At 46.2% G+C, this 19080-nt stretch overlaps 1 protein-coding gene across 1 annotated transcript in view; it reads left to right on the forward strand.

The window, feature by feature from the left end:
- The window catches only part of LOC143942670 (Fc receptor-like protein 3), a 51242-nt gene extending 34028 nt beyond the window's left edge, over positions 1-17214 (forward strand). The window contains exons 8-14 of the mRNA XM_077464049.1: positions 3487-3843; positions 9798-9923; positions 10217-10244; positions 11809-11885; positions 12022-12090; positions 12897-12925; positions 15229-17214. Coding sequence (XP_077320175.1) covers positions 3487-3843; positions 9798-9923; positions 10217-10244; positions 11809-11885; positions 12022-12090; positions 12897-12925; positions 15229-15342 — 800 coding nt within the window. The 3' untranslated portion in view covers positions 15343-17214. The remainder of the gene's footprint in view (positions 1-3486; positions 3844-9797; positions 9924-10216; positions 10245-11808; positions 11886-12021; positions 12091-12896; positions 12926-15228) is intronic.
- The last annotated feature ends 1866 nt before the right edge of the window (positions 17215-19080 follow it).

The raw sequence follows: 19080 nt of genomic DNA on the forward strand, positions 1-19080 counted from the left end.
GTGTCAGTAACATTTCACTGACACTCCCAGCAGTTCGCATAGGGCAGTGTGAACTGCCGCCGGGAGGCATGCGATGCGGGAACCCGCCGCGCATTCGTGGCGTTCCCGCATCGCTCCAGTGTGAACCCAGCCTAATAAGCGATCGTTTTTCTGATCGCTGTATTAGTGTCACAGGTGACGCTAGTTAGGCAGGTAGGTATTTAGGTTCGCTGCAGCTTTTTATAGCGCCAGGGACCCCCATATACTACCGCATAAAGCCCCCTAATTGCCCCCTAGTTAACCCTTTCACCAGTGATCACCATATAACTGTTACAGGTGACGCTGGTTGGTTAGTTATTTTTTTATAGTTTCAGGGCACCCGCCATTTATTACCTAGTCTCACTAGTGTACCCCTAAATTTAGGGGTGTCTACTTTCCAAAATGGGGTCATTTGGGGGGGGTTTGTGCCATCTTGGCATTTTATGGCCTTCAAAACTGTAACGCCCTTAGAAAGCCTGAAGGCGATGCTTGGTTTTCGGGGCCCCGTACGCGGCTAGGCTCCCAAAAAGTCCCACATATGTGGTATCCCCATACTCAGGAGAAGCAGCAGAATTTATTTTGGGGTGTCATTTCACATATGTCCATGGCATGCGTGAGCAATATATCATTTAGTGACAACTTTGTGAAAAAAAAAAAAAAAAAAAAAAGTTTGTAATTTTCCCGCAACTTGTGGCAAAATATAAAATATTCCATGGACTCAACATGCCTCTCAGCAAATAGCTTGGGGTGTCTACTTTCTAAAATGGGGTCATTTGTGGGGGTTTTGTGCCATCTTGGCATTTTATGGCCTTCAAAACTGTAATAGGTAGTGAGGAGTGAAATCAAAAAATTACGCCCTTAGAAAGCCTGAAGGCGGTGCTTGGTTTTCGGGGCCCCGTACGCGGCTAGGCTCCCAAAAAGTCCCACATATGTGGTATCCCCGTACTCAGGAGAAGCAGCAGAATTTATTTTGGGGTGTCATTTCACATATGCCCATGGCATGCATGAGCAATATATCATTTAGTGACAACTTTGTTAAAAAAAAAAAAAAAAAAAAAGTTTGTAATTTTCCCGCAACTTGTGGCAAAATATAAAATATTCCATGAACTCAACATGCCTCTCAGCAAATAGCTTGGGGTGTCTACTTTCTAAAATGGGGTCATTTGTGGGGGTTTTGTGCCATCTTGGCATTTTATGGCCTTCAAAACTGTAATAGGTAGTGAGAAGTGAACTCAAAAATTTACGCCCTTAGAAAGCCTGAAGGCGGTGCTTGGTTTTCGGGGCCCCGTACGCGGCTAGGCTCCCAAAAAGTCCCACATATGTGGTATCCCCATACTCAGGAGAAGCAGCAGAATTTATTTTGGGGTGTCATTTCACATACGCCCATAGCATGTGTGAGCAATATATCATTTAGTGACAACTTTGTGTAAAAAAAAAAAAAAAATTTTTTTTTTGTCATTATTCAATCGCTTGAGGCAAAAAAATAAAATATTCAATGGGCTCAACATGCCTCTTATCAATTTCCTTAGGGGGTCTACTTTCCAAAATGGGGTCATTTGGGGGGGTTTTGTACTGCCCTGCCATTTTAGCACCTCAAGAAATGAGATAGGCAGTCGTAAACTAAAAGCTGCGTAAATTCCAGAAAACGTACCTTAGTTTGTAGATGTGACAACTTTTGCGCAAACCAATAAATATACAATTATTGACTTTTTTTTTACCAAAGACATGTGGCTGAATACATTTTGGCCTAAATGTATGACTAAAATTGAGTTTATTGGATTTTTCTAATAACAAAAAGTAGAAAATATCATTTTTTTAAAAAATTTGCGGTCTTTTTACGTTTATATCGCAAAAAATAAAAATCGCAGAGGCAATCAAATACCATCAAAAGAAAGCTCTATTTGTGGGAAGAAAAGGACGCAAATTTTGTTTGGGTACAACATTGCATGACCGCGCAATTACCAGTTAAAGCAGCGCAGTGCCAAAGTGTAAAAAGACCTCTGGTCATTTACCAGCAAAATGGTCCGGTCTGAAAGTGGTTAAACAATTGGAGAATACCAAATAAAAGCCTTATATGCCCTTAATAAATATGTAAAAATGTTTACCAAATTAATTATAGAGTCACTGTCCATTCAACTGTCGGGTATCCATCTGGTCTGTGTATCTATCGATCTATCAACCACCTCTGGTCATTAAAGAGTTAAACAAGATACAACGTACTACACTTTTAACCACTTGGCGCCCAAGCTACGTCATATGACGTTGTGGGCATTGTGGTGGTTATATCTGAATGATGCCTGAGGTTACAGACATCATTCAGATATCGGCATTTTCAGTCGACGATTCCCTGCACCATAAGAATGAACATAGCGGCTGTTCCGCCACTTGATCGTCCTTACGGGTGGCGGGAGGGGACGTCCCCCCCTCCCGCCGCCCTCCGGTGCTTCTACCGACTCACCGCTTCCATCGGCGAGTCAGTCACAGGATCCGTCGGCCACTGGATGATATCATAGAGATTTCCGGTGAACCAGATGGTCCCCGAAGTCTCTATGATAGTTCGGAGGCCGGGCGCGATGTTATGACGTCACGCCCCGGCCTCTGCATTCAAATTAACGGCGCCGCCTTGGCTGGGAAGCCAAGATCGTTTTTTTAAATTGTTTTTATTTTAGGCTTCCCAGCCTAGAGGTGAGATATGGGGTCTTATTGACCCCGTATCTCACTGTAAATAGGTCCGATCACGCCATATTCCTATTACAAGGGATGTTTACATTCCTTGTAATAGGAATAAAAGTAATCACATTTTTATTTTATTTTTTTAAAGTGTCAAACTAAAAAAATAAAAGTAAAATTAACAATAAAAAAAAAAAAAATTTAAAGCGCCCCTGTCCCCGTGAGCTCGTACGCAGAAGCGAACGCATACGTAAGTCCCGCCCACATATTAAAACGGTGTGCAAACCACACATGTGAAGTATCGCCGCGAACGTTAGAGCGAGAGCAATAATTCTAGCCCCAGACCTCCTCTGTAACGCAAAACATGTAACCAGTAAAAAAATTTAAAGCGTCGCCTATGGGGATTTTTAAATACCAACGTATGGCGCCATTCCACGAGCGTGCACAATTTTGAAGCGTGACATGTTGGGTATCTATTTACTCGGCGTATCTTCCTCTTTCACATTATGCAAAAAAATTGGGCTAACTTTACTGTTGTTTTTTTTTTTTTTTTAAAGCGTGAAAAAAATGCGTTCGAAAAATTGCTGCACAAATACCGTGCGAGATAAAAAGTTGCAATGACGCCATTGTATTATCTAGGGTCTTTGCTAAAAAAAACATATGTAATGTTTGGGGGTTCTATGTAATTTTCTAGCAAAAAAAAATTATGAATTTTACATGTAGGAGAGAAATGTCAGAATTGGCCTGGATGCGAAGTGGTTAATGTTACTGAGTGTTCTGTATTCATCTTTTTAACAGATCCGGTATCAGGAATAAACGTCGTCTTGGATAAAGCTGATGAGGTTTTTGTATTTGGAGACTCGTTGACGATGACGTGTTTGGTAGAGCGGGGCTCTTCTCCGACTTTCCTCTGGGTGCACAATGGGAGGGTGGTGAAGCATAATCCCATGGTCTATCAGCTCAGAGACGATGGAAGGGTGTTATACATCCACTCCCTCCGCTATTACCATTCAGGATCTTACCAGTGCTCTGCCAGCAACAAAGTATCCAACAGAACCTTCTCTGTGATCAGCCACATCCAGAAAATCAATGTTCTCCAACAGAGCCCGGTCAAGGAGAGCACTTTCACAATGGAAGATGATGACCCACCAGAGCGTAAGTGTTTCCTTCCTACAATAGCCAAAATTGTATTTGATCTCAACAAATTATTATTTTTTTGGGCATAATAATTCATTTAAAGATACATTTTCAGGATAATTAGATGTTTCCTGGCATGGCAACCCTGCCATATGGCTAAAGAATGTACCCTGCTTGGGTTCTTTAAGGTCATAGCCAAATCCAGAGCCATCATTTCCATATTTTAGCCGTTGGTTGACCCCAGTGATTTAGTTTAACCATAAAAGCTGAATTTTAGCTAAAAAACATTCATTGTTTTTACAGCTTTATTTCCATCACTTAAAGGGGTTGTAAAGGTTTGTTTTTTATTTTCTAATTAGGTTCCTTTAAGCTAGTGCATTGTTGGTTCACTTACTTTTTCCTTCGATTACCCTTCTAACTGTTTTTTTTTTCTTTGTCTGAATTTCTCACTTCCTGTTCCTCCTCAGTAAGCTGTTCTGGCTGACTAAACACCGCTCGGATGATGGTGTGAAGTTTACTGAGGAGAAACAGGAAGTGAGAAATTCAGACAAAGAAAAAAAACATTTAGAAGAGAAATCGAAGGAAAAGGTAAGTGAACCAACAATGCACTAACTTAAAGGAACCTATTTAGAAAATAAAAAACAAACCTTTACAACCCCTTTAAGTGATGGAAATAAACCCCTTTAACTGTAATGATGTACGTCCCATGATGTGCAGACTGCTGGATCCTGTAGAAATCTTCACTACAGGGCTGCCCCCTCCTCTTCCTACTGCTGGGGGTTTACCAATTTCAGGTCTCTGGGTGCAGCTGCACTGTAGATGATCCGACGGGGACACACCTGTTTCCTGCCATTGAGAGAAGTTTTTTCAATCATTATACTGCCTGTAAATGGGTAAAACAATTCTGTGACTGACCAGACACTCCCCCCAATCGCCGATCGTGTTACAGGTTGTGTAATCGGCAAAAGAAAGTTTCTCAATGAACGAGAGGGCTGGAGAATTCATGTCCCCATTAGACCATTTGTACCGCTGTTCTGCCTTAAGACCTAAAGCTGTTAACCATTGCAGTGCCAGAGGTTCAGAGACAGGAAGAGGACAGGCATCCCTACAGTGAAGATTTCTCCAGGATCCAGCTGCCTGCACAACACAGGACATTCTTCATTACAGGTGTGTCCCTACAATGCCATCTTTAGTATAGTCGAGCCCAGAGACTTGAAGATGTTAATCCTCAAAGCGCTGGAAGTTCAGCAGCAGGAAGAGGACAGGGCAGCCACAAGGTGAAGATTTCTCCAGGATCCAGGTGCCTGCACAACCTGGGACATTCTTCATTACAGGTGTGTCCCTGCAATACCATCTTTAGTATAGTCAACGCCGGAGACCTGAAGATGTTAACCCTCAAAGCGCTGTAAGTTCAGCAGCAGGAAGAGGACAGGGCTGCCACAAGGTGAAGATTTCTCCAGGATCCAGCTGCCTACAGAACATGGGACATTCTTCATTACAGGTGTGTCCCTGCAATACCATCTTTAGTATAGTCGAGCTCAGAGACCTAAAGATGTTAACCCTCAAAGCGCTGGAAGCTCAGCAGCAGGAAGAGGACAGGGCGGCCACAAGGTGAAGATTTCTCCAGGATCCAGCTGCCTGCACAACATGGGACAGTCTTCATTACAGGTGTGCCCCTGCAATACCATCTTTAGTATAGTCAAGCCCCGAGACCTGAAGATGTTAACCCTCAAAGTGCTGGAAGTTCAGCATCAAGAAGAGGACAGGGCAGCCACAAGGTAAAGATTTCTCCAGGATCCAGCTGCCTGCAGAACCTGGGACATTATTCATTATAGGTGTGTCCCTGCAATACCATCTTTAGTATACTCGACGCTGGAGACCTGAAGATGTTAACCCTCAAAGTACTGAAAGTTCAGCAGCAGGAAGACGAAGGGCAGCCACAAGGTGGAGATTTCTCTAGGATCCAGCTGCCTGCAGAACCTGGGACATTATTCATTATAGGTGTGTCCCTGCAATACCATCTTCAATGTAGTTGAGTCCGGAGACCCGAAGTTGTTAACCCTCACAGTGATGGAAGTTCAGCAGCAGGAAAAGGACAGGGCAGCCACAAGGTGAAGATTTCTCCAGGGTCCAGCTGCCTGCACAACATGGGACAGTCTTCATTACAGGTGTGTCCCTGCAATACCATCTTTAGTATAATCAACCCGGAAACCTGAAGATGTTAACCCTCAAAGCACTGGAAGTTCAGCAGCAGGAAGAGGACAGGGTGGCCACAAGGTGAGGATTTCTCCAGGATCCAGCTGCCTGCACAACCTGGGACATTCTTCATTACAGGTGTGTCCCTGCAATACCATCTTTAGTATAGTCAAGCCCGGAGACCTGAAGATGTTAACCCTCAAAGTGCTGGAAGTTCAGCAGCAAGTAGAGGACAGGGCAGCCACAAGGTGAAGATTTCTCTAGGATCCAGCTGCCTGCAGAACCTGGGACATTATTCATTATAGGTGTGTCCCTGCAATACCATCTTCAATGTAGTTGAGTCCGGAGACCCGAAGTTGTTAACCCTCACAGTGATGGAAGTTCAGCAGCAGGAAGAGGACAGGGCAGCCACAAGGTGAAGATTTCTCCAGGATCCAGCTGCCTGCACAACATGGGACAGTCTTCATTACAGGTGTGTCCCTGCAATACCATCTTTAGTATAGCCGAGCCCAGAGACCTAAAGATGTTAACCCTAAAAGCGCTGGAAGTTCAGCAGCAGGAAGAGGACAGGGCAGCCACAAGGTGAAGATTTCTCCAGGATCCAGCTGCCTGCACAACCTGGGACATTCATCATTACAGGTGTGTCCCTGCAATACCATCTTTAATATAGTCAAGCCCGCAGACCTGAAGATGTTAACCCTCAAAGCGCTGAAAGTTCAGCAGCAAGAAGAGGACAGGGCGGCCACAAGGTGAAGATTTCTCCAGTATCTAGCTGCCTGCACAACCTGGGACATTCATCATTACGGTGTGTCACTGCAATACCATCTTTAGTGTAGTCAAGCTCAGAGACCTGAAGATATTAACCTTCACACTGCTGGAAGTTCAGCAGCAGGTAAAGGACAGGGCAGCCTGTCCATCGTCAGTCTGAACATCGAGGGACATATTTCTTTGCAGGTACGTGACGGAACTAAAGCTGTAGAGAAAAATGTTTTTTAGCTAAACTTCAGCTTTAATGGTTGGACTAAATTCCTGGGATCAGCCAAAGCTTTGGTTAACAGCTTCAGGTCTTCAGACAGAACAGCAGTACATATGATCCAACTGGGACACACTCTCTCCTTCCCCTGTTCCTTTGAGGAAAGTTCTTTCATTGATTACACTGCCTGTACCATGGTCTGTAAATGAAGGAGATAATACTATGACTCGTCCAACTGTTAACCGGGATAACGGTGTAAATTCTGAGACAGGAAAATGACGAGGCATCCTTGCATTGAAGATTTCTTCAGGCTTCAAGTGCCTGCACATTGTGGAATTTCCTTCATAATAGGTTTAGTGTGACTAATGCCGCGTACACACGATCGGACTATCTGGCGGACTTAGTCCAGCTGACAACCCGCCGGACTTTGCAGCGGAGGTCCGCCAGACTTTCCGAACGAGCGGACCTGCACACACAGGACCGGACTTTTCTGGCGGACAATCTGCCGGACTATGGCGGGAGTCTGCCGGACTTTTGAAATGAACGGACTTGCCCACACACGGAATAAAGTCCGTTCATTTTGAACATGGCTCCAGGTAGACAGGACTAGCGAAGGAAGTCAATGTCGCCGCCTCCATCAGCGAGATTGAAACCTCGCTAGCCCTGTCACCTGGTATGGATTTAAAGGGGAAGCCCTTTGCCAAAAAAAACGTGTGGGGGTCCCCCCAAAGTCCATAGCAGACCCTTATCTGAGCACGCAACCCAGCCGGTCAGGAAAGGGGGTGGGGACGAGCGAGCGCCCCCTTCCTGAGCCGTACCAGGTCACGTGCCCTCAACATGGGGGGTGCTCTGGGGAAAGGGGGGCCCTGCGGCCCCCCCACACCAAAGCACTTTGTCCCCATGTTGATGAGGACAAGGGCCTATTCCTGACAACCCTGGCCGTTGGTTGTCGGGGTCTGCGGGCGGGGGGCTTATCAGAATCCGGGAGCCCCCTTTAATAAGGGAGCCCCCAGATACCGGCCCCCCACCCTATGTGAAGGAGTAGGGGGTATGATGTACCCCTACCCATTCACCTGGTGCAAAATGGGGAAATAAAAAAACACAACACATGTTTTTAAAATAATTTATTAGACAGCTCCGGTAATCTTCTCTTCTTCCGTCTTTTGGGGGGGTGTTCTCGCTGGACTCCTCCGCAATCTTCTGCTAGCTCTTTTACTAGCGGAGGAGCCTGGCTTTCTCCTTCGTCGTCAGCGCCATCCGGGGGTTTTCTTCTGACTTCGGGGTCTTGTCCCGCTCTTCGGTTCTTCTTGCCGGGCCTCCGCTATGCTCTTATAGCTCTTTTACTAGCGTTGGCCCGGGCCTTCTGCCGCCGCCGCCTTCTTCCTTGTTGACACAATGCTCTCTCTGGCCGCAATGGCAGGGACACGTTGTGCGGCGACTTATATAGGGAAAAGGGGTGGAGTCACCGGGTGATGTCATATGGTGACCCCACCCCTTATGATGTCACAGTCTCAGAGGATGATTGGGCTGTGACATCATAAGGGGCGGGGTCACCCTATGACATGTTGAGAACGGACTTTACTCCGTGTGTGGGCAGGTCCGTTCATTTCAAAAGTCCGGCGGACTAGCACACAGACGGGCGGATTGTCTGCCGGACTGCTGAGCCCACGACCTGGGAACTCAGCACAGGGATGGTGGGAACTCCTCATGAGGGGCACAGCAGGTGTACAGACCTGTGAACTCAGCACAGGGATGGTGGGAACCCGTCATAATGGGCCCAGCAGGTGTACAGACCCGGGAACTCAGTATAGGGATGATGGGAACCCCTCATAATGGGCACAGCGGGTGTACAGACCTGGGAACTCAGCACATGGATGGTGGGAACTCCTCATAATGGGCACAGCGGGTGTACAGACCTGGGAACTCAGCACAGGGATGGTGGGAACCCTTCATAATGGGCACAGCGGGTGTACAGACCCGGGAACTCAGCACAGGGATGGTGGGAATTCCTCATAATGGGCACAGCAGGTGTACAGACCAGGGAACTCAGCACAGGGATGGTGGGAAATCCTCATAATGGGCACAGCAGGTGTACAGACCCAGGAACTCAGCACAGGGATGGTAGGAACCCCTCATAATGGGCACAGCGGGTGTACAGACCCGGGAACTCAGCACAGGGATGGTGGGAAATCCTCATAATGGGCACAGCAGGTGTACAGACCCAGGAACTCAGCACAGGGATGGTGGGAACCCCTCATAATGGGCACATCAACGCTCTCTCTGGCCGCAATGGCAGGGACACGTTGTGCGGCGACTTATATAGGGACAAGGGGTGGAGTCACCGGGTGATGTCATATGGTGACCCCACCCCTTATGATGTCACAGTCTCAGAGGATGATTGGGCTGTGACATCATAAGGGGCGGGGTCACCCTATGACATGTTGAGAACGGACTTTACTCCGTGTGTGGGCAGGTCCGTTCATTTCAAAAGTCCGGCGGACTAGCACACAGACGGGCGGATTGTCTGCCGGACTGCTGAGCCCACACACGGGCAGATTGTCCGGTGGAGTCCGCCGGATAGTCCGATCGCGTGTACGTGGCATAAAGCTGTAGGGTTTTTAAAGAGTTCAAGGAGGGCCTTCATGGTGTCCAAAGCCAACATACATACAGTGTTTTCTTAACGGTTTACCATAGGTATTGAGTTGTTTTCTTATATCACAAATGTTCTTGTTGGTTTTCCACAATCAATGTCTTCCCACTTTATTTTATCAAAGATTATATTTCAAATAGTTTCGTCCAACAGAGATGATTATTTTGTTGCCCTTCCTTGGAGTCCTGGTGTTGGTGGTTGCCCTCGCTAGTGTTCTGTTTGTCTACAGGCACAAAGTTTCTTCAATAGTTCCATGGTTCCGACAACAAAGCAACCCAGGTAATTAACCCTTTGGGTTTTTGAGTTGTCTTTATTATATGCTTTCAACAACGTATTCAGTAAAGGGGGGGGGGGGGGGGGACAGACCCAAACTCGGCAAAAGCCAAAATGTTCAGCTTCTCTGGGGTCATGTTAATGTCTAGTGGAGGGTAAAAAAAGAGGACAAACCTTAATCCATTGGCATATTTTAGGGTAATATCACCTATTATTATGCTTTATTATTTTTGATATTATTGTTATTATTATGGTTACTATTATTATTATAATCACTATTAATGTTTTCCTTCATTTAGGTCCAACTTTTGCTAAAGCGAGACCCAGGTAAGTAGACAAATGTTTTAGATATTGTGTAATACAAAGCTGGAATCACGATGGTGGGAACCCCTCATAATGGGCACAGCGGGTGTACAGACCTGGGAACTCAGCACAGGGATGGTGGGAACTCCTCATGAGGGGCACAGCAGATGTACAGACCTGGGAACTCCGCACAGGGATGGTGGGAACTCCTCATGAGGGGCACAGCAGATGTACAGACCCGGGAACTCAGCACAGGGATGGTGGGAACTCCTCATGAGGGGCCCAGCAGGTGTACAGACCCGGGAACTCAGTATAGGGATGATGGGAACCCCTCATAATGGGCACAGCGGGTGTACAGACCTGGGAACTCAGCACAGGGATGGTAGGAACCCCTCATAATGGGCACAGCAGGTGTACAGACCTGGGAACTCAGCACAGGGATGGTAGGAACCCCTCATAATGGGCACAGCAGGTGTACAGACCCTGGAACTCAGCACATGTATGGTGGGAACTCCTCATAATGGGCACAGCGGGTGTACAGACCTGGGAACTCAGCACAGGGATGGTGGGAACTCCTCATGAGGGGCACAGCAGATGTACAGACCCGGGAACTCAGCACAGGGATGGTGGCAACTCCTCATGAGGGGCACAGCAGATGTACAGACCTGGGAACTCAGCACAGGGATGGTGGGAACTCCTCATGAGGGGCACAGCAGGTGTACAGACCTGTGAACTCAGCACAGGGATGGTGGGAACCCGTCATAATGGGCCCAGCAGGTGTACAGACCCGGGAACTCAGTATAGGGATGATGGGAACCCCTCATAATGGGCACAGCGGGTGTACAGACCTGGGAACTCAGCACAGGGATGGTAGGAACCCCTCATAATGGGCACAGCAGGTGTACAGACCCTGGAACTCAGCACATGGATGGTGGGAACTCCTCATAATGGGCACAGCAGGTGTACAGACCTGGGAACTCAGCACAGGGATGGTGGGAACCCCTCATAATGGGCACAGCGGGTGTACAGACCCGGGAACTCAGCACAGGGATGGTGGGAAATCCTCATAATGGGCACAGCAGGTGTACAGACCAGGGAACTCAGCACAGGGATGGTGGGAAATCCTCATAATGGGCACAGCAGGTGTACAGACCCAGGAACTCAGCACAGGGATGGTAGGAACCCCTCATAATGGGCACAGCGGGTGTACAGACCCGGGAACTCAGCACAGGGATGGTGGGAAATCCTCATAATGGGCACAGCAGGTGTACAGACCCAGGAACTCAGCACAGGGATGGTGGGAACCCCTCATAATGGGCACATCAACTGTACAGACCCGGGAACGCAGCACAGGGATGGTGGGAACCCCTCATAATGGGCACAGCAGATGTACAGACCCGGGAACTCAGCACAGGGATGGTGGGAACCCCTCATAATGGGCACAGCAGGTGTACAGACCCAGGAACTCAGCACAGGGATGGTGGAAACCCCTCATAATGGGCACATCAACTGTACAGACCCGGGAACGCAGCACAGGGATGGTGGGAACAGGAGTCCATCTTGAGTTAATTCTTTGAATCCCATGCAGGGTTGGACATAATATAACACAGGACGTTGTGCCCGGACCAGATTCTATAAATAATTTCCAAGAAGATTACAGTAACGGTAATTTTTTCTTAATTTCATTTAGTTATTCATTCCAAATTCCCCATCTTATCAACCTCAGACTCCAGGTCATGGAGCACGGAGGGGATTGGCTATTTCTATTAATGACCTCATTTTTTTATTTTCTTTTCTTTAGTACCAAACATGGTGCAGAATGCGGATGGTGATGTTTTCTATTCTCACATTCAGATTAATCAGGTGCAAGGTGTGTATGGTTCATATTCAATCAATCTTTTCAAAAACGTTTCAATTATTATTATTTTTTTTTTACACAAATTTTTTTCAATTATTATTACTGTATATATATATATATATTTTTTTTTTGTTGAAGCCTGCCAAGAACAAGTGTTTTTATTTATTTTTTTTGGGTTGGGTGAAGAGAAGTTCCTTTTTAAAGTGATTGTAAAGTTGTTGTTTTTTTTTTTGTGAAAAATAAAAACCATGTTATACATAGGTGCTCTGTACAGTTGATTTGCCCAGATCCTCCTCTTCTCTGGACCCTTGTCGGCACTCCTAGCACCTCCCTCCTGTTGAGTGCCCCCTACAGCAAGCAGCTTGCCATGAGGGCACCCAAGCCACAGCTCCCTGTGTCCATTCCGACACAGGGAGCTGTGGCTCATGGGCAGGGCTGCAGCCCAGCCCCGCCCACGAGCTCTCCTGATCGGCTGACTGACTTTGATTGACAGAGACGGGAGCCAATAGCGCCGCGCTGCTCTCTCAGCCAATGAGGAGGGGAGTCCCGGGCAGCCGTGACAATCCTACAACATCGCTGGATGACGAGAGGGAGGTCAGGAGATTATTAGGGGGGCTGAGGGGGACTGCTGTACACAGAAGTCTTTTTTTCTTAATGCATAGAATCTTAATGCATTGATAACAAAAAAAACCTTCTGCCTTTGCAATCACTTTTAGGATGAAAAGCCCTCAGCTTTCCCCATCCCATTGGGCAGGGTCACTCTTTTTTTTTTTTCCTTTGCATTGTATTTTATATATTGTTTGTTTTTTTCCTTTTAGGGCCTACAGATAACAATAGAGGAGGGAAGGTAAGTCACATCGTGGTCACACTGGGGTTACAGAATATTATGTGGTCAGATAGCAAACACAGCTTAGTGGAGATTTTGGGCCAGATCATTCCTCGGTGTCAGGGGATCAGAACTAATAGATTTCGGTGTGGGACTGTTATGCCGCGTACACACGATCGGAAATTTTGGTCAGCAAAAGACCGATGAGAGCTTTTCATTTGAAAATGCGACTGTGTGTACGCTCCATCGGAATTTAGCTGTCCGAATTTCCGCCAGCAAAAAATTGATAGCATGTTCTCAATTTTCCAGAGGGGCAAACTCAGAAATTTCCGATCGTTTGTATGCAATTCCGACACGCAAAAACTCACGCATGCTCACATTCAACTATTGGCTACTGGCTATTAAACTTCCTTTTTCTAGTCCCCTCATACGTGTTGCACGTCAACGCGTTCTTGACGGTTGGAATTTGGTGTGACTGTGTGTATGCAAGACAGCTTGAGTGAAATTCCGTCGGAATTATGTCGGGAAAACCATCAGAGCTCTTTCCGACGAGAATTCTGATCGTGCGTACACGGCATAACATTTCAGCACACCGGCTGGAACGCCTTAGAATCCTCCTTCCAGTGACTGCACCTCGGACTAGCCAATTCCGAGGCTCAGAAACGGATGGATCTGCCCCCCAGGCCATGAGGGCCCCTGGGGGCTGGTCAGGAGGACCAGGACCACGGAGTCAGCAACAACTTCTGGACCAGAAACCCAGAACCACGTGACTTCAGCACCTTAAAGTGGTTGTAAACCCTTACAAACCACTTTGACCTACAGGTAAGCCTAGATTAAGGCTTACCTGTAGGTCCAAGAAATATCTCCTAAACCTACACAGTTTAGGAGATATTTGCCCGAAAACGGGCACCGCTGTCTACGGCGCATGCGCCATAGACAGCGGCGCGCAGGCGCACTGAGCGCGGCAGTTCCAAGAATGGCAGCGGCGGAGCTGCGAGACGCCACCAGCAAGATGGATGCGGCGGACTACAGGGGACAGCGGCGACTTCGCTGGCTCCTGTGTCAGGTAAGTGACACATAATGGGCTACTATGCGATGCATAGTAGTCCATTATGCTTTACCTTTGCAGGGAAAAAAAGAGGAAGTAAACTCATCAGGGTTTACTTCCTCTTTAAGTACCCTCTCCTGGAATACACAGCGAGACAAATGCGCCCACTGATTGGCTCAGAGAGAGAGAGAGATTGGTACCTAATGCATCCAACCAGACTGCATTCTAAGGCCTCTCACAGGTGCTAACCCCACCTATAATCAGACAGAACCGTAATACAGCCCAGCCAAACAGATGCCAAGCACAATTTAGCACGATTAACCCCAAAACTCAACTACAGTTTTGGGCAAAAACTAAATTTACAAACATAGCGCATACTCATTAGGAGTACCAGCGCTACACATATTAAATAGAAAGTGTAAAAATGTTCCACCAACAGCAAGTATAAAAATAAAGTGCTATGGTGCCTATCAATAATTTAGTCTTACATATGATGTTGACTTGATATATATTTTGTGACATTGGGGTGTTTAGCTCAATTGGTAGATGCATTTTTTAGTCCACATCAGGCAGGCGTTGATGGTTAAGGGCCTGGTAGCCCACGTTTATTATAAGAAAAACAAAATATTAGTCCATCCAGTAATCCCACGCAGGGGTCCAAGCTTAAATTAAATACACACAAAAATCCAAACGAAAATGCTAGCCCACCTGGCTACTCTTCAGCAGTAGTGCTGCTATAAGTACTTGCCCCTCAAACGAACTGCTTGGATACACACAGTCTTAGGCTCCTTGGACGCACACAGCTTCAAGCCCTTTAACACACAGTTTTGGACTCCTTGGACGCACACAGCTTTGGGCTCTTTGGACATGCACAGCAGCAAGCTACTCCACTCCACCATCCCTCACACTCTACTCCCAACATCCTTTCATTATATGGCCTGTCTGCAGCTGGGCACACACCCTGCTCGTTATCATCCAGACCTGGACATAGGGTTGGAGATCCCTTTTTCCTCCAATTTTATAGGGACAGAGCCTCGCTCTGTCACAATTTATATATATATATTTATATATATATTATATAAAAATAAATATATATATATATATATATATATATATATATATATATATATATATATATATATATTATTTATTATATATATATAATAACCTTCATGGATCACTGGATTGATGAATCTCTGCTAATATTCTCTAAAACCTTTTGCCAGTAAATTATATAATCAACTAATGATTTCCTTTTATGGTTTTTGTTGTATAGGAAGACTATTCAGTGACATATTCCTCTGTGAAATGCTCTGGGACAAAAATGGATGGAACGCAGACTTTGGGCCATGCTGAGCTCTATGAGAACTTCAATTCCAAGAAAAGCTAGAACCCATCTAAAATAAACCTGCCAAGCTGTTAAAAAATGGCATCAGGAGCTGAAAACATGAACTTACATTGGCCTCCATTAACTATTAAAAAGGTTTGAAAATGGATGGAACACAGGCTACGGGCCATACTGATCTCTACGAAAGCTTCAGTTCCAAGGACATCTAGGACCGGTCTAAAATAAACCTGCCAGGTCCAAAAAATTATGGAAATGGTATCAAGAGTAGAAAGCAGGCACTCATAGGGGCCTCTATGTATTATTTCTGTCTGCTTGGGTACCCCATCGCCTCAATTCCAACATCTGGGCAGAAAGGCGAAATTCAAATCTCTCTTGCTGCTCAATGGTGGCCCCTCAGAATTTTGCACATCCTCTTTAACCGATAATAAGATATGAAGGGCTCAACTTTCCCATTGAAGTCAAGCTTTGCACGCACATAATCTTTGTTTTACAAATAAACAATAAAAATACAAGAATCACCGGCGACAAAGGATTCACAGAGCACCATGGGGTAGCCAAAGAGAAAGCACAGCAGTAGCTTTATCCTTTCAGATACTCTATCTCCAATTGAAACCTCCAGAGGAGTCATACAGGGACAGCAGGAGGGAGGACGGAGAAGGAGTCATAGTCTTGATTAATTCACCATTTTGTGTATATTTTAACTTGAGCTGCTGATCTCAGAGTTTTTATAACCTTATATATTACAGTGTAACAACAAAAGTAATACCTTGCTAATAACCTCTAGAGCAGCCATTCTCAACCAGGGTTCCGTGGAACCTTGGGGTTCCTTCAGAGGTTTCTAGGGGTTCCTTGTGCTGTGGCTGATGAACCACCTATTTGATGATGATGCCTACAGAGTTCAAGGTTCAGCACCACTTAGCAAAGCCAGCACCATGACACCAACTATCTTTTTAGCTGTGTTTAAGGGTGGCCTTCTAAACACCACTTTAAGGGGGACATTCTTCCTATTGATGACCACTAATTTAAGGAGCATTGTTCCTATTGAGCCCTAATGATTTGGTTTTAGTAAGGGTTCCTCGAGACATGAAAATTTTTTTTGGGGTTCCTCTAGGATTAAAAGGTTGAGAAAGCCTGCTCTAGGGGTCTCTAGAATTGTAACAATGTATCTTGTTACAAAGATGTATGTATTTCCTATGCTCCTTAGCGTCATCTAGTGGCCATATGTTGTTTATGTACATAAAAAGAAATGTTTAAAAAAACATTAATTTAGAAAAGAGATAGCCTAAAGAAAATTAGTTTTTGCCCACTTCACAAATATCTCTTACCCCACCCCATACTCTGTATGATGCCCCCGCCCCCAACCAGGCCAATCGCTACAATCAAATAATCCTCAAAACATCATGGGAAAGTGCATCAGAAAAACTGACAATGGACAACATCTTTTCAAAGGCATTAATGAAGCTAAAAAGACATGAAAGCTGGACAAACATCACCCTTTATATATGTACAATAAATATATGTATATACAGTATATTCGTACTGTGCAAAAGTTTTAGGCAGGTGCAAAAAAATGCTGTAAATGAAGAATGCTTTCAGAAATAGTAGTGTTAATGGTTTGTTTTTAGCAATGAACAAAATGAAAAGTAAATGAACAGAAAATAAATTTGAATCAAATCAATATTTGGTATGACCACCCTTTGCCTTCTTCTAGGTAGACTTGCGCACAGTTTTTGAAGGAACTCGGCAGGTAGGTTGTTCCAAACATCTTGGAGAACTAACCACACATCTTCTGTGGATGTCGGTTGCCTCAAATTCTTCTGTCTCTTCATGTAATCCCAGACAGACTCCATTATGGTGGGATCAGGGCTCTGTAGGGGGCAAATCATCACTTCCAGGTAAGGATGAGCCGAACACCGCCCTGGTTCGGTTCGCACCAGAACCTGCGAACAGACCTAAACTTTGTGTGAACTTTAGAACCCTATTAAAGTCTATGGGACTCGAACGTTCAAAATCTAAAGTGCTAATTTTAAAAGCTAATATGCAAGTTCTAAAAAGTGTTTGGGGACCCGGGTCCTGCCCCAGGGGACAGGGATCAATGCAAAAAAAAGTTTTTTCAGGAGCAGTGATTTTAATAATGATTAAAGTGAAACAATAAAAGTGTAATATTCCTTTAAATTTCATACCTGGGGGCTGTCTATAGTATGCCTGTGAAGGGGCGCATGTTTCCCGTGCTTAGAACTGTCCCTGCACAAAGTGTCATTTCTGCAGGAAAAAAAGTCATTTAAAATCACTCGTGGCTATAATGAATTGTCGGCTCCTGTAATACAGAGAACACTCATTGAAAGTCATTCATAAAAAAAAAAAAGCGTGGGGTTCCCCCAAATTCAATTACCAGGCCCCTCAGGTCTGGTATGGATATTAAGGGGAACCCTGCGCCAAATAAAGAAAAAAAATTGACGTGGGGTTCCCCCTAAATATCCATACCAGACCCTTCAGGATTTTTAGGGGCACCCCACGTCAATTTTTTTTTTCAATTTGACGAAATAGGGGGCAGTGTAGGTGTTATGTATGACGTTATGTGTTTTTTTTTATTGTAAGGGGCGTGGCCTGGCATGTGACATCACTGATCGTCTTTCCCTATATCAGGGAACAGACGATCGGTGACAGCAACAGTAGGAAGCAGTTTGTTTACACAGACCTCCCCTCGTTCTTCAGCTCTGTGACCCAATCGCGGGACACCAGCGGCGATCGGGTCCACTGGTCCTGCGGTCACGGAGCTCAGGACCGGGTGGGGAGCACACCACCGCGAGCGGCGCGCTCCCGTCCCATGGCTGGGCACTTAAAGCGCAACGTACAGGTGCGTGATTGTGCCCAGCCGTGCCATTCTGCCGCTCCTGCACCCTTTATGGACACATCGCTACTGGTTAAATCTCTTCCTCCAGATGTAAAGCGTGCCCCCCTGTCCTCTGTAATGGCCTGAAAGTGAATAGCACTGCACCAAGTTATAGTGGCAGCTGGTGGTATATTTTTATTTGGAGGGGAGGGGCGGCAAACAATGCACCCACAGCGCACCCCCCCAGTCGGTCGGGTCAACAGCACCCCCACCCCCTCCTCCCAGTTGGTCACCAGCCCCGCACTTACCCCATCTAGGTTCTGGGCAGCGCTTCCTCCGGGCGTCGGGCAGCGGCTTCCCCTGCGTCTCCTCCTCTTTGGCACCGTGGTGGCTTCCCCGTGCGTCTCCTCCCTCCTCCTCCTAATAGGATCGCTTCTCCTCTAAGCCAATCGGGTGACGAGTCTCAGGACCCACTTCCTGATTGGAGGAGGAGAATAAGGAAGACAGTAGCAAATATTATTTTTCTATTGTCACACAACTGGGTGGGCTCAGGACGCAGTGCTCTGCACTCCAAGCCCACCCTTTTGACCCCTTTCTCACCGAGGGCGTTTTGCAGGCGCTATAGCGTTAGTAATAGCGCTTGCAATCCGCCCTCAAACTGCTGCTCCAGTGTGAAAGCCTGTGGGCTTTCACACTGGAGCGGTGCGCTGGCAGGGCGTCAGGAAAAGTCCTGCCAGCAGCTTCTTTGGAGCGGTGAAGGAGCGGTGTGTTTACTGCTCCTCCACCGATGCTCCCCATTGAAATCAATAGGGCAGCGCTACAATACCGCCATCAAAACGCGACTATTTCAGCGTATTGCAGGTGATTTTAACCTTTTCTCGCCCGCTAGCGGAGGTAAAAGCGCCCCGCTAGCGACCAAAATGTGCTGCAAATCCGACGGTAAAACG

Source organism: Lithobates pipiens, unplaced genomic scaffold, assembly GCF_037356315.1.
Source record: "Lithobates pipiens isolate NorthernLeopardFrog02 unplaced genomic scaffold, aLitPip1_a1.2 Scaffold_30, whole genome shotgun sequence".
Classification (NCBI taxonomy): Eukaryota; Metazoa; Chordata; class Amphibia; order Anura; family Ranidae; genus Lithobates; species Lithobates pipiens.